The 16,855-nt window shown below is 42.3% G+C and overlaps 1 protein-coding gene across 1 annotated transcript in view; it reads right to left on the bottom strand.

The window, feature by feature from the left end:
• Positions 1-16,499, bottom strand: part of thap7 (THAP domain containing 7) — a 29,824-nt gene extending 13,325 nt beyond the window's left edge. Inside the window, exons 1-2 of the mRNA XM_038966363.1 lie at positions 16,328-16,499; positions 12,757-12,887 (exon numbers count right to left, since the gene is read on the bottom strand). Coding sequence (XP_038822291.1) covers positions 12,757-12,887; positions 16,328-16,339 — 143 coding nt within the window. The 5' untranslated portion in view covers positions 16,340-16,499. The remainder of the gene's footprint in view (positions 1-12,756; positions 12,888-16,327) is intronic.
• Positions 16,500-16,855: the final 356 nt, after the last annotated feature.

The following is a 16,855-nucleotide window of genomic DNA, read 5'->3' as shown; positions in this document are numbered from 1 at the left end:
AAAAGCCAGACTACGGTTTGCAACTGCACATGGGGACCAAGATCGTACTTTTTGGAGAAATGTCCTCTGGTCTGATGAAACAAAAATATAACTGTTTGGCCATAATGACCATTGTTATGTTTGGAGGAAAAAGAGGGAGGCTTGCAAGCCGAAGAACACCATCCCAATCGTGAAGCACGAGGGTGGCAGCATCATGTTGTGGGGGTGCTTTTCTGAAGGAGGGACTGGTGCACTTCACAAAATAGATGACACCATGAGGACCAAAATTATGTGGATATATTGAAGCAACATCTCAAGACATCAGTCAGGAAGTTTAAGCTTGGTGTAACGCTCATCTTCGGGTGAAAGAGAGGAGGACCAAGGCGCAGCGTGGTAAGTGTTCATGATGATGAATTTTAATGCTAATCCAACAAACAGAACACTACAAAATACAAAACAACAAACGAAGTGAACAAACGAACGAAACAGTACCGTGTGGCGAACAAACACTGACACGGCAACAAACACCCACAACTCAAATGTGAAACTCAGGCTACCTAAGTATGATTCTCAATCAGGGACAACTATTGACAGCTGCCACTGATTGAGAATCATACCAGGCCGAACTCAAAACCCCAACATAGAAAAAGACACATAGACTACCCACCCCAACTTACGCCCTGACCATACTAAATAAAGACAAAAATAAAAGAAATAAAGGTCAGAACGTGACACTTGGTCGCAAATGGGTCTTCCAAATGGACAATGACCCCAAGCATACTTCCAAAGTTGTGGCAAAATGGCTTAAGGACAACAATGTTAAGGTACTGGAGTGGCCATCACAAAGCCCTGACCTCAATCTTATAGAAAATTTGTAGGCACAACTGAAAAAGCGTGTGAGAGCAAGGAGGCCTACAAACCTGACTCTGTTACACCAGCTCTGTCAGGAGGAATGGGCCAAAATTCACCCAACTTATTGTGGGAAGCTTGTGGAAGGCTACACAAAATGTTTGACCCAAGTTAAACAATTTAAAGGCAATGCTACCAAATACTAATTGAGTGTATGTAAACTTCTAACCCACTGGGAATGTGATGAAATAAATAAAAGCTGAAATAAATCATTCTCTCTACTATTATTCTGACACTTCACATTCTTAAAACAAAAGTGGTGATCCTAACTGACCTAAGACAGGGAATTTTTACTAGGATTAAGTGTCAGGAATTGTGAAAAATTGTGTTTAAATGTATTTGGTATGTAAACTTCCGACTTCAACTGTATGTATGTATATATATAAAAAAATATATATATGTATATTTTGTTGGCCAGAATTATTTCAACATTCGTGTTGAATGAAGTTATTTAAATTTTGTAACATTATTTATAGAATTTTTTCAATTTAGTATTTGAATGATCCTGGTTTGATAAGCATCATAGGGTGCAAAACAATGGGAGTGGTAGGACATTTGTAGCATAATCCAAATAACATGCCTAAATCATCTTGTTAAAAATGAGAACTATGAAGATATTGTTTTTTTTTCTAACCAAGTTTTGCCTTGGTCAGGTACAGACTGCCACCAACTGAAAAGACTCCATGGGATCTTGCCTGCGGTCCAAACACTTAAAAGACACACCCTATCCCCTCAGCCCTCAAAGTAAGTGGACACTTCTGATTACGTATCATGACGTCTGACGAGTATACACTTGCAGGGCAAGGGGCGAAGGAGGAAGGAATGATTTTTAAATGGATCACCCTTGGCCGGAAATTGGTCACTCGTTCATCCCGCGATGATTGTGTTTTCAGCCACCGGAAGCTTGTGGGTGCTTTTTATGCGCTATAGTCAATTATTTGTGTATGTCTACTTATATTAAATATATAATGATTAATATATGCATACTGTATGATAGGTAGCAAATTAATTAGCTAACTAACGTTAGCCTGCCTAGTTGGAACTTCTGAAGAAGGAAAATGTTTTATTTCTACAATTTTCAAAAGATAACCAAACAAAAACAAATGTACTTTTTACGAGACGTGTTTGTGCCATCATGCATTAGTAGCACAATTTCTAACTGATTTGCATTCGTCTTTACTTACACTTGTATGTTGACTTCTCCATTGATGCTGTTTTTAAGTTTTCGCAGACTTTTCTTTGCGGATGTACAATCGTCGCAAATTTTATTATGGGGAGTTTCAGGCCCCGGTGTGAATATAATTGTACACTCGCAAAGCCGACTAAAAACAACACTGCAAACTTCCCTTGCTTGGCTAATCATTTGGACCACCCTCCAAGATAGCAAAAGGGATTCCCCCAAGGGCATAAGGCGAGGGTAAGTGGACGAGTCTGTCTTTTAAGTGTTTGGACCACAGCCCTCGTCTCCTCACTAACATCCTCAAATGGTGCTAGATCCAGTGCTGATTTACATGATCATGTCAAGCCTGAGAAAGCCTGTGCAGTGCCCGATAGTGCCATGTTGTGGCCCATGAAAGCCCTTATCACATCTAAGTAACAGTGTTGACTGTTTGGAAATGTCAGTGGTAGCCATATTATAGTAAGAAAGTACTGTGATGGTGGTCTGAAAATAATTTGGTCCCTTGTTCGACCAGAAGCTAAGTTACTAATTTGGTGGTGAAAGTAAAAACATGGCTATTAGAGGTTGTCTCAATGTCTTTACACTCCTCAGGGGCTCTCATACCTGTTTAACCAGACAGACGTGTGGTACTGGTGGGTCATGGCAGTGTTGGGGTGGCCAGACTAGGGAGTTATGGGCCAGAGGAACTTGCCAAAGTCCTGGAGGCCATGAAGACAGATGATAGGCATCTGCACACTCTCAGCCTGGTGGGCTGTGCGCTAGGAAAGGACCTCCAGTTTGCGGAGTGGCTGCTAAAGACGCTCATTTCCCTCAACATGGAGACCAAACTGCACCTGAGGAGCTCAGCAGTATCCGTCAGCCCCAACGGAGAGAAGGTGACCAGAGAGGAGGGGGTCTGGAGGCACAAAGACGGCAGCAAGAAAGTCATCGCCCAGCTGGACCAGAACGGTAACCTGCTGACCAGAGTGGAGGGGGTGACAGTGTGTGGCGTTCTCTTATGTTTTTAATTTGTACACTTTGTAAACCATCTGTCAACAATGGTTTTACAGTGATGGGGTGTTGGACTGATCTTGTTGATCATGTACATACTCTACAAACTGACTAAATTATGAACACGCTGCTGGCAGCAGAATCCAATACAGCAGAAAGTTCCTACTAAAATGCAACTCAAACACAAACGCGATGGATATATCCCAATGGCCTATCTAATCCCTGATTGTCTGCGAGTGGATTATAAACCCAAATGCAAACATGGAAAACGCGGGGGAATCAGACAAATTAAACAAAGACCTTTACCCACCAATGCCCAGTCACTGAGGTGGAATGCGGATGAGCTGTCAGCGAATCTGCGCTTCCAACACAAATACCAGGAGGCCTCTTTGCTGGTGTTTACTGAGACTTGGCTAGAGGCCCAGTCAGGGAAGTGGAGCCGGCCGGCTTCACACTGGTCAGAGCGGACCGTGATCTGGCCGTCACAGGGAACATCACGGCGGGAGCATCTGCCTTCTTGTCAGGGACCAGTGGTGTAAATTAACTGCTTTCTGTGTCACTGCGACCCTACTATCTGCCCCGTGAGTTCCCCCAATAGTTTTTTACTGTTGTGTATGTTCAACCAAAAGCTAATATAGCAAAAGCATCAGAGATTATTTATAATCTCTCACAGGAACTGGAATCTATCTCCCCCGATGCACCCAAATGTATTTTAGAGGATTTTAACAACTGTACTTTGCACAAGGTCCTGCGCATGTACTACCAGTATGTGAAATGTCACACTAGGAAAAATAAGACTCTTGATTTGTGCTATGGAACCATACCAAATGCTTTCTCTGCCACCACCAGATGTCCCTGTGGACATCAGACCACAATGTTGTCTACCTCAGGCTAACCTAGTGCCGGCTCCTGGAGAGGGAGAAACTTACAGTTAAAACTTTCCAGATCTGGAACGACAACAGTATCGTGGGAGGTATTTGGTCTCCAGGGGTGTTTTGACTGTACCATGTGGGAGGTATTTGGTCTCCAGGGGTGTTTTGACTGTACCATGTGGGAGGTATTTGGTCTCCAGGGGTGTTTTGACTGTACCATGTGGGAGGTATTTGGTCTCCAGGGGTGTTTTGACTGTACCATGTGGGAGGTATTTGGCCTCCAGGGGTGTTTTGACTGTACCATGTGGGAGGTATTTGGTCTCCAGGAGTGTTTTGACTGTACCATGTGGGAGGTATTTGGTCTCCAGGGGTGTTTTGACTGTATCATGTGGGAGGTATTTGGTCTCCAGGGGTGTTTTGACTGTACCATGTGGGAGGTATTTGGTCTCCAGGGGTGTTTTGACTGTACCATGTGGGAGGTATTTGGTCTCCAGGGGTGTTTTGACTGTACCGTGTGGGAGCTATTTGGTCTCCAGGGGTGTTTTGACTGTACCGTGTGGGAGGTATTTGGTCTCCAGGGGTGTTTTGACTGTACCATGTGGGAGGTATTTGGTCTCCAGGGGTGTTTTGACTGTACCATGTGGGAGGTATTTGGTCTCCAGGGGTGTTTTGACTGTACCATGTGGGAGGTATTTGGTCTCCAGGGGTGTTTTGACTGTACCATGTGGGAGGTATTTGGTCTCCAGGTGTGTTTTGACTGTACCATGTGGGAGGTATTTGGTCTCCAGGGATGTTTTGACTGTACCATGTGGGAGGTATTTGAGGACAGCAGCTCTGATCTTGATGACAGATGTTTCAGACTATGTGAACTTCTGTGTTGAGTCAGTTGTGCCTACTAAAACCTATAAAATCTTCCCTAACAATAAGCCTTGGGTATCAAAAAATCTAAAATAACTACTTAATAGGAAGGAGACAGTTTATGCTGAGTGTAACAGACAGGCTTTAAGAGATGTACAACGTGAGATCAAAAGACAAATACTGGTGGACAAGGAGGCATACAAGCAAAGGGTGGAGAGGACCCGCTCCTCAGGAAACTCAAGGGTGGCCTGGCAAGGGATTAAATCCATGGCTAGTGCCCCCCACATAGGCAGGGGAAAAACCAATGCTGACCTTGGGAGACATGAGGGCCAAAACATTGCTTATGAACTGAATGTTTTCTTCTCAAGATTTGGATCTGACGACTTTGTGTCAGAGGTAAAACAAATGGAAGCATCATTACAAATGTTTGAGAGGGTTGTTGTTAAACAGGCTGATGTTTTGAAGTTGCTCAGGGGATTTAACGCACACTAAAGCCCAGGCCCAGACAAAATAAGTGGACATGTGTTAAAGCACTGTGCTGAACAATTGGCTGGTGTTTTTACAGACATTTTCCAATCCTCATTTGACCAGCAACACGTGCCAGTATTGTGAAAAACTCAATAATTATACCAATTCCTAAAGCATCTAATCCCTCTGTGGTGAATAACTACTGCCCTGTCCCCTTGATATCCTTAATAATGAAATGCTTTGAGAAAGTTGTGAAAAGTCATTTTCAGCATCACCCAGAAGCTCCTCGACCCATTTCAGTTTGCCTATCAGCCCACCAGAGGAGTTGATGATGCCATTCTTACTCTCCTCAACATGGTCTATAGACATCTAGAGGGTGCCAAATCCAATGTCAGGGTTCTGTTTGTTGACTTTTCTTTTGCCTTCAACACAATCCAGCCTTACATTCTGGCACAGAGACTCATTAGGGACGTATCCTTAGATTAGGGGCTGGTTTTGTGGCTGTTGTACTTCCTGAGCCAGAGGTCACAGCGGGTCAAAGTAGGTCCCCCCGTGTCGGAAATACGCACGGACATACGCACCACCAACACAGGCTCTCCTTAAGGATGTGTTTTGTCCCCACTCCTGTACATCTTGTACACTAATAGTTGTACTAGTTCCCATCCTGACAGACACCTCGTTAAGTTTGCTGATGACACTGTCTTGATCAGCCTGTTGCATGATGACAAGGAACACCATGGCCCAGTCCTAAATGACTTTGTAGAGTGGTGTGACAAATCACACTTGGTCCTCAATATCAACAAGACCAAAGAGATGTGCATAGACTTCAGGAAGCGTACAACACCTACCTCTGCAACATCTATCAGAGGTCAGAAGATAGAGATTGTAGAGGAATACAAATATCTGGGTGACCTCTTGGACAATAAGCTTCAGTTGTATAAATGTACAGACCTGACCTACAAAAAGAGTCAACAGAGACTTTCCCAAAAAGCTGGGATCTTTTAATGTTGACTATACTGCCTCTGTTTCATTGAGAGTATTTACACTTTTTGTATTGTTTGTTGGTTTGGCAATGCCACTGTCAGCCAGGAAATATGCTGAGAAGGATTATCACCACAGCAAGCAGGTACTTGGAGTCAAACAGAAAGGCCAAGATGAGATCTTTAAGGTCAGGCTCACAAAATACATTTAGACCCAAGCCACCCCCTGTACCCGGACTTTGAACTACTCCCCTCTGCGTGCAGGTATATGGCACAGCTCGGTAGGAAAAACAGAACTAGACAATAATTTGTGTCATATCCCTCCTAAACAGCTCTGGCTAAGTAAGGCCAGCAGGCTAGTCTCTTTTTATTAGTATGAAACTGTTATGAAAGTTTTCAATTTGTTTTGTATTTAAAACCCAACTTTAAATGTATGCATGACACTGCCTCAAAATTTCCCCATGGGGACAATAAAGTCAGTAAAGTAAAGAGGAGAGGTCATTCCCAACTACCAGGGGCACGCCCTATACATACAGACTTTAGAATGGCTGACCTACACTCAAATGTTTGCCTCAGCAGACTTGCGTAAGAAGTACACCTCTATTGACTGTCTAGAGGGGCTGACATGGAGCCTGTTCGTTGAGTAGAATGAAATAAGGCACGCTCCAGATTACGTCCCAGTGCACACGCCCAGGGGAAGCTCACGCCCGTGTGGCTGACTGACCACAAACCCATGGGAGACATTCTCATCAAGCACCTCACCACCATTCTCAATCTGCTGGTGGAGAACAGGTACAACTCCAGGGATGACCGTTTTTGACTTGTATTACGTTCTGAACGACTGCATTCAAGGTGCATAGGACAACCTTCTAGTACATTCATTCTAACCATCTGGAAGAAATTGAGAAATTCACTGATGTTTTCCGGGACCAGAAGGAGCACTATTCCCTCTGAGAGCTTAGACAGGGCCTCAAGGCATCCGAATTTAACAACTTCTGCCGCCAGATGTTCCAGCTGCATCAATGTATCCGGGACTGCGAGCGCTGGGGCCACTACTTCATAGCTGCCATGTTCTCTGTATCCGGCTGAAACTTTCGCACCTTCTCGCTCTTCCTCAGGAGTGTATTCGCAAGCAAGGTGGTCCGGTCCCAAGGCTCTGACAGCCTTTGTTGGGGATGACCACTGAAAGAGAGCGACCCGGCTCTACGTATTTTACTGGTTTGTGACTCAATGACACCGCCCCCGGTTAGAGGGGAATAAAGCAGCCCAAGAGTTAACACACACAGGAACTTTAACCACACACAGATGAAGATGAATATGGGGATGTACATGGGGATGGTTTTTGGGCACGCACTCCATCCCACAAGTCCAGAGATATGAGTGAGTCCAGTAGTGGATGGGCATAGACAGATGTTGCTCTCTGTCACTGGCAGGGAGACTGCAAATATTGGGAGACTGCAAGTATTGCGTGACCTGCAGAGTCAAGAGGATGGGCAGATATCCAGCCCCTTAGTAACCTCCTTAGGAATCTATCCGTTCACAGGTCATTCAGGTCAGAGAGAGTTTGAGATGCAGGTTTTTGGTACTGTCTAGACTTGCAGGCTCCGGTCCTGGGGGGATGGGGAGTGGAGTGTGCTGATAACAGTCACCAGAAGGGAATTTGTTACAACCACCCTATGGTAGGAGACGACCCTTGGCCCGAACGTGGTAAGGTCATGAATAAATACGTGTTTTCATCTTTTGAATGATTTCGGGGAACGCCAGAGGGGAAGAAGCTGGCAAGAGGATGCAGAGCATGAGGATGGAACATGGCTGCTAGATGACCTAAACCCTATTCAATGAGATTGTAATCGTTGTTACAGTGGTTCTAGTTAGTATTGGTACAAGGTCATTTACACAAAAATGTACAATCATTTCAAAGGTTGATTTCTGTACTATCTTTTAAATATTCATCCATCTGGGGATTTATCCATTGAGTACAGTTCTACAATAAGATGAAGTTGCTGGGTTGGCTATGTTCCGTAAGGTATCCAAAGGCCTAATCAAGCAAGTAAGTAGCTGGCTTGGCTTGGTTATTTGAATAATTGTGAAGCATAATGTGACTGTGAAACTATATTGCTGATTTAGGAAGATGCCATTGCTCTTAGCATTGGGGTTTCAGAGTGGTAGTTCAGAATTTTAGAATGGCATTCTCTGTACAGGGATTCACTGGAATTGCTAGCACTCATGCAAAAAGAATGCTTTCTAATGGCTGTCATGGAAGAACGCGAATCTACAAACTGAACGTTTAGATAAGACATTGCCATTGAACAATTTCAAATAAACAGATTAATTAGACAGTGTGATGTTCATAGGTTGTATGAAAATGTGTAATAGATGCCATTTGCCCAATAGACTTAGTTTGCCTAAATTATAACACTGTGGTAAGAGTGTAACAATTCCACACTGAATACAATATGTGTGCTGTATAGTGGTGACAACCATTCACCTTCTAGTTAATACACTGACATATGTATATGATTCTTTTTTTGTTTCATCACAACATGTATTTTGAAAACTGCTTATCTGTCAGCGGGTAATATGTTGATTAATGATTCAAGTAATAATTCAACAAAAATAAATACAAATAACAGAGCTCACCATTGTTGCAATTCCTTTTGATCTTTATTATATCATTTCTTGTCATGTTTTTAGTATGTTATCACATGGGCCAGAATAAAGAGAATTAGAAAATATAAATACAAAACTGCAATACCACAGTGGTGGAAAACATTGTTCAAAGAAACATGCTATGGGCACCCTGCAACACCAGTACTGTATGTATGTGGACTACTGGTGGCTCAAAGGAGCTTTCCACTAACGCGTACTGCCGTGTGTAAATACATGTTTTCATTGTCTAGCACCTAAACCTTGCACATGGCTTTCTGATTTCACTTTGGCTCATATGTCATCTAAGGATTATTTGTAGTGGTTAGACTGGTAGTAGGCCTATAGGAAAGTCTTTCAAGGTTTGAGAATGGGGATATTTCAATAGAAGGGATATTTGGATGGAAACAACACCACTAAGGGAGTACAAAAAAAAATCCTGTAAACCAAGTGGCATAGAACAAAGAGATGAACACTGCTGACATGGAGCACTACCAAGCATGGAGAATGTACATAAGAGGCCTGTAGTGGAAGGGGTGAGGACTATGTGAGTGTCCAGGGTTGGATGGGAGCAGTGTGGTGAGAAGGGGTACTGACACTGGGTGGCATACGATAAGGCTGTCTGGTTCCCCCTAGCTCACACCACCGTCAGAAGGCATGGCCTTCACAGAAGCACACAGGAGCACCTGGACACCTCCTCGCTGCTGCGTAGACCATGCTGTGTGGTGGCCAGTGACTGGATCAACCTCCAGAAGTGGTTGAAGGTGATTCCCTCGCCGTCCATCACACCCATTTGTCTCATCACCTCGCCCAGGCCCTGCTCTGACGCTCCAGTCTGGGGGAGGGAGCACAAAAACAACTCTTCACTATATGTACATGGTATTTAAATTACTGACCAGTTAATTAAGCAATTAAGTAGTCACGCATAGACATGAATTAGCAGGAAGTTAGCAATTAGTCTATTACACTTTTGAGCGTATAACATTGGTGCCTTACATTACTCGGTAGGTGATATTCTTAACAGTACTAATATCGTCAGCGCTAATTATTGTATCAATAATTCAGCTGAATAACTCCAGTCAACATGTTTGACTTCATAATCCACTATTGGCCTCTTTTCAACTGTACTGTATGCAGCTGAATAAACACAGCATGCGTATACTTTGTCAACTAACTGTCATATGTTTCAGGCTTTGCTAACCTCTAGTGTTATAGGTCCATGGCTCTTGTTCTAGGAACATGTTCATTTGTATCGACATTTGCATATACAGTTGAAGTCGGAAGTTTACGTACACCTTAGCCAAATCCATTTAAACTCAGTTTTTCACAATTCCTGACATTTAATCCAAGTAAAAATTCCCTGTTTTAGGTCAGTTAGGATCACTACTTTATTTTAAGAATGTGAAATGTCAGAATAATAGTAGAGTGATTTATTTCAGCTTTTATTTCTTTCATCACATTCCCAGTGGGTCAGAAGTTTACATACACTCAATTAGTATTTGGTAGCATTGCCTTTAAATTGTTTAACTTGGGTCAAACGTTTCAGGTAGCCTTCCACAAGATTCCCACAATAAGTTGGTTGAATTTTGGCCCAATCCTCCTGACAGAGCTGGTGTAACCAAGTCAGGTTTGTAGGCCTCCTTGCTCGCACATGCTTTTTCAGTTCTGCCCACAAATGTTCTATAGGATTGAGATCAGGGCTTTGTGATGGCCACTCCAATACCTTGACTTTGTTGTCCTTAAGCCATTTTGCCACATCTTTGGAAGTATGCTTAGGGTCATTGTCCATTTGTAAGACCCATTTGCGACCAAGCTTTAACTTCCTGACTGATGTCTTGAGATGTTGCTTCAATATACCCACATAATTTTGCTGCCCCATGATGCCATATATTTTGTGAAGTGCAGCAGTCCCTCCTGCAGCAAAGCACCCCCACAACATGATGCTGCCACCCCCGTGCTTCACGGTTGGGATGGTGTTCTTCGGCTTGCAAGCCTCCCCCTTTTTCCTCCAAACGTAACGATGGTCATTATGGCCAAACAGTTCTATTTTTGTTTCTTTAGACCAGAGGACATTTCTCCAAAAGTACGATCTTTGTCCCCATGTGCAGTTGCAAACCGTAGTCTTGCTTTTTTATGGCGGTTTTGGATCAGTGGCTTCTTCCTTGCTGAGCGGCTTTTCAGCTTCTGTCAATATAGGACTCGTTTTACTGTGGATATAGATACTTTTGTACCTGTTTCCTCCAGCATCTTCACAATGTCCTTTGCTGTTGTTCTGGGATTGATTTGCACCAAAGTACGTTCATCTCTAGGAGACAGAACGCGTCTCCTTCCTGAGCGGTATGACGGCTGCGTGGTCCCATGGTGTTTATACTTGCGTACTATTGTTTGTACAGATGAAAGTGGTACCTTCAGGCGTTTTTAAATTGCTCCCAAGGATGAACCAGACTTGTGGAGGTCTACAAAAAAAATTCTGAGGTCTTGGCTGATATCTTTTGATTTTTCCACGATGTCAAGCAAAGAGGCATTGAGTTTGAAGGTAGGCCTTGAAATACATCCACAGGTACACCTCTAATTGACTCAAATGATGTCAATTAGCCTATCAGAAGCATCTAAAGCCATTACATAATTTTCAGGAATTTTCCAAGCTGTTTAAAGGCACAGTCAACTTATTGTATGTAAACTTCTGACCCACTGGAATTGTGATACAGTGAATTATAAGTGAAATAATCTGTGTGTAAAAAAATTACTGTCATGAACAAAGTAGATGTCCTAGCCGACTTGCCAAAACTATAGTTTGTTAACAAGAAATGTGTGGAGTGGTTGAAAAACGAGTTGTAATGACTCCAACCTAAGTGTATGTAAACTTCTGACATCAACTGTAGCAACGTTTGTTTGGTATTCTTGAGGTAATCAATATTAGTATCTGGGTAGCCAATCTTATCTACAGTAATTTCAATCTGAAATTGTATAAAGCTGTCAGCCAGGCAGATGCAAACACTGTGGATCTTTCTGTCTGCTGGAAACAATAGGAAATTGATTTGGGAAAATATTTCCTGGCCTGAATGCTTCTCCACAGCTGAGACAATATAAAGTGCATTTTGCAATGGAATCCCATTTGAATGATGTGATCATTACTTTTTCTTTTAAATAGATTCTGATTTTATATAAGTATAAGACTGGATGTAATGAAAAACATATTTACTTGGTAATTAAGCATATTTTTTACTTCAACAGTTGAACAAATATTTCCTAGCTGTTGTGGCTAACTATTGTGTAGCAGAAATACTCTACTTGGTTGTCGAGTTTATGGTGGATGAAGTCGACTTGGTGCAAGGAGTCATATTACAATTACATATTTTTTGCTACTTTGTTCATAATGGAAACTGTTATTTATCTGTCCGTTTGTTTTTCCCTCTCTAGATGAGCGAACAACCTTGAACCTTCCTCACTTCCTCATGTATTTGAACAGGCCTTTTCCTGTTTTTCAGAAGCATAGCTATCTTTGTCACTCTCTGGTAAATTCAGACTCGTCCTGGAAAACAGGCTTGGGCCTCAGACAACTAAGCAACCAGTTCCAACTTGAAGACAAAGCAAGATCATTGTGTCAGATTAAAATAAAGCATGTTTAAAACTTAATTGGTGACTGAGCACACAGTATATTACAGCAAATTTTGGATTTGCATCGAACCTGGCAATTGACGCCTCAAAGCTTTTCCTGAGTGTTTGTTTGGGAGTTATAGGAGGTGGTGTGTACTGTATGTTTGGGGCTGAGTGGGAGGGTAGTAAGAGTCAGAGCCACGCCTTACTGGTAGAATCAATGGGTATGGCCGGGAAGGGCGGGAGCAATGTAGCCGGCCGTTGCAGTTTACGTACCGTAACTAAGTTGGGCAGCTGGGACGATAGGAGGCCTTTGAACTCTTGGGTTTGGAGCGTAGGACCATTATTGGCCGCAGCGGCATGGAACTGTGTGACCAAAGTGTTGATGGCATTTTCCAGGTCTGAGTGCTGCGCCAGAGGTGGAGAAAAAAGTGTGTTAGATTGGGGGAATCAAATAATATAGCAATAAGAAAAGCGTCCTCTGACAGTCCTTTGAAGTTCAAATCAAAATCAAATCAAATTTTATTTGTCACATACACATGGTTAGCAGATGTTAATGCGAGTGTAGCGAAATGCTTGTGCTTCTAGTTCCGACAATGCAGTAATAACCAACAAGTAATCTAACCTAACAATTCCACAACTACTACCTTATACACACAAGTGTAAAGGGATAAAGAATATGTAAATGAGTAGTAATAACTTATGTGAAGTTATTATAATAGATCATTATGAAAGAAAGAAAATGTATATATTCATGAGACAGACTCCCCAGGTTTTTGCCAAAGTGCACCGACCTCCACTCAATTTAGTCCCAAATACCAACATTTTTTCAGACACACTCACATCCGTCCTCAAGTGCATATCTTGCATGCCTCCACGTGTCCGAAGTCTACGCAAAGATGGCACTCTGATGTTTAACTTGTGTTTGTATCGCACCTTTCACAATATCATTGTCATGGAACGCTTAGTGGTCAACCAAAAATGGTGAGATATAATATGCTGAGTGAAAAGTTATACTCCAACAAGGACCGTTATACTTCTAGGTTGCAAGTCATCTTAAAAAAAAGTTCAAAAGTAGACCTTATGTTTTGCAGTGGCATATGAATCTGTGTCACACAGACTGGTTAGTTTGGTCATTGTGAAGGACATCATTCCATACTCTCTTTAAACCAAGAACCAAACACCCAATCTATTGTAGCTGACAGGTTTTTCGTCATACTACTTTTTTATTTATATCCTAAATCACAAACATTAAATAACTGTAAAGGAATATTGCTATGTCACTTACTCCTATTCAAATTGATATTTTAACATGCTATTGAAATGTGGGCGATCTGTGGTTTGGGTGGGGAGGAGTAAGCTTAAGTAACGAGAGACTGAGTGGCCTACTGGTATTGGAAGGAAAATTCAGATAACTTGTCTACATGGAGAATGTACATGAAATACCTGCAGATTGGGTTACTATGACAGATCTCCCTGTCACTGTTTATCTTCAGCGTGTGCTGGGGCGGACAGGCCATCTGGAATTTCGGGCAAATGCCAGATGGGCTGGTCAATATTTTGCCCATTGGGCCTGTCTAACTTAGGTTTTTCACGCAAAATGATCTGTCTAATAATGGAGGACTCAAGTGGAAAAATGTACCAGTGTGGGGGCCTTGAGGAAAAAACAGCCGGTGTGGGGGTCTCAAGGGGACGGTGTGTTAGAAATGCCATGGCCGAGTTCTGGTCCCAGTCTGTGCCTGGGGCGTGCACAAGAACCTTGGGCAACAGGGAGAGGACTCAGTGGTGACTTCAAACTCTATTTACCTATCTCCTAAACGCTAAACCAAATTCCTTGAGACATCCAGAAACAATGTAGTTGTTTCAGTTGTCAGGGTAGGATATAAAAAAGAATAAAAGCCTTACTCACTAGGCCTAGGCTACCACTACAGTGCTCCATTTTATGATGTTTCCACAGATAGCTCACTGCAGCCAAAAAATGTCATAAAATGGATACAGTAGGCAACAATGGTAAGGCGCTTGCTCGCCGACAGTGAGCATCTCATTCTTTCTGTCTGTCTTTCTGTTTGTCTAGCTGTCATCCCTCACACAGTAGTCTCTCCAAAGAAGGTCTCTGTGTCAGAGGCCATGGGGACGGAATGAGAAGGGACTGATTGAAGCCCAGTGCTTTTCATTTCCACACAGTCTCTGCCTTAGACACAACTGAGAATAGCTTTTTGCTCCATAGTCAGCATATGGCCTAGATTAATTTGTCATTGTCCATTATTCTCTGCTGTTCCAGCATGCACACTGATCAGTGCATTGAAATGATTAGTTATAAACTCACGTTAAGCTGGCAAGAGTGCAAGGAAAGTAGGCTATATGCAAACGCGCCAATAAGATTTAACTCGATGTCCGCTCCCCACGGAAATCGAATTAGCAGAATAAAAAATCCAAAAGCAAAATCTGTCAGTTTAAGTTAGAGACAATTTTTGTTTATAACTAAACCAAGATAGACCATAGCCTATAATTTCCAATGGGAACAAATTAGTCATAGTGGGCAGAACGAGCAAGGAGGTGGGCAGAGCCAACCACGAGCTAGCGAGATCCTATTGGCTCATTCTAGCAGACATCTGCATATTTCAGTTAGGGAACGCTTACTCTGTGAAGTGCGCGTGTGCAATAACTCAATTTGCCTTTGCACTCCTTCTAAAAACGAGATTGTTTTTTACTTTTGCAAAGGGTAAAGTCTACAAAACCTAGTCCACTATGTTCCTAACAGTTTTGGAAAGAGAAAACTGTATTGTGATCAAATGTTTCATCGATGAGAAAATGTGCAGAATGTCGGCCAAAATCCATCTCGTTCCATCTTCTCCCACTGCCGGCCACATATTTGGTAGTGAGTGGAAAAGCCAAGTGGATGCTTCACATTCATACATCCGGTGAAATATCTGTCTCATTGTTCTACGTGTGCTAGCGATATCAAATCTTTTTTTTTGTTGCATTGGATACGTCTCAATCCACCGCATCCGCTTATGACGCACTTCTGCATATGCAGTGAAAAGGTGACAGAGCTACAGCGGTGTTTGTCAGACCCTGAGACATCCCATGATTTCTCACAAAATCATCTGTAGCATCCGAACAGTTTGGGCTACACACTAATATGACCCCTCTGTGTTTTGCTCTAGGATGCCCACAGGCCTCACAAGATTCGTCTGAAGGTCCCCCGGTACCAGTTGAAAAAAGTAATGGAAGTATATAAGGAGACTGTTTGGTACCAAAAATAAGGGGTTAAATACATGTAAAAAATCCTGATCTTTGTTATATCTCTAAGATATAGGACAGACACTTAAGAACAAACTTATTTTAGATAATATTTTGGGGACTGTTGTTCCATGTAGTGAATCTATTCAAGGCGTTTGTATGGGCTAATAGCAGTAAGACCAAATACAATTTTTCATCAATTTATTTAATCAAATTTTTTGATACTTCAAGGGGTCTTAAAATTCTAAATGAAATAACAAAATGATCCTTGGGTATGACCTTCTTAAAACAATGCTATATAGCTTAGTAGAACCCCCCCGGTTTAGACAGGGCTTTGACTAATTTAATATGATCTAATAGAATATGTCATGATATAAATTGGATAGCATAATGTCTATGGAATGTTGGTTAAACTACATCTGTGCCACTTCCAAAGATAACCAGAACGACGCCTAAAAGTGTGGGGGAAGTTATCCCCCAAATAATGCTCCATTCGATGCACCAAAGGAATGCTCCATTAGTTGCTTCTAAGATGAGTAAAGCCACCATCTCTTCAAGTGCAACGTTTGACAAGTGTTGATATTAAAGTGGTATAGTAGACCTACCTGTTCTGCCATTTGGATCGTGTTGTGCTGTCCTTTTTCAAAGTAAAGTTCTCACTGCGACGTTCAGTAATTGTTACTTTTCTTGCTCAGCGTTCCATTGCTTCAGCCACATATTGGCAAGATTCCTAAATCCTCCCACTCAAGGAAAAAACATGTAACTGGATTCCACCTTCCGTGTCAGTCAGAGAAAGCTGTGGGGAAAATTAAAGTGCACCGTCTAACCCGATTCATTGGGACTGTAAACTTCAGGAGGCAGCGAGTCTACATGCAGTCATATAGGCCTACCGACCTTCTATTAACTATTATTGTATTATTAAGAATACTATTAAGTATTCTACGTCAGAGTAGTTTACATAGTTGTGCATTTAAAATGTAGGCTATTCAAGAATAGAGCCCGCGGGTGCTTCAATCAACATCTGGAAACCTTTAGCAAAAGTTGGAACAGACTGCAAAGTTTAGGCAGGGGTTGTTCTTTATTGTCGCAATTGTTAACCCCTCATACTAGGATACATATTTTCTGCAGTTTCT

This window comes from Salvelinus namaycush, chromosome 27 (genome assembly GCF_016432855.1).
Source record: "Salvelinus namaycush isolate Seneca chromosome 27, SaNama_1.0, whole genome shotgun sequence".
NCBI classification, from domain to species: Eukaryota; Metazoa; Chordata; class Actinopteri; order Salmoniformes; family Salmonidae; genus Salvelinus; species Salvelinus namaycush.
The sequence above is the reverse complement of the archived record's forward strand: the minus strand, read 5'-3'. Positions and strand labels throughout refer to the sequence as shown.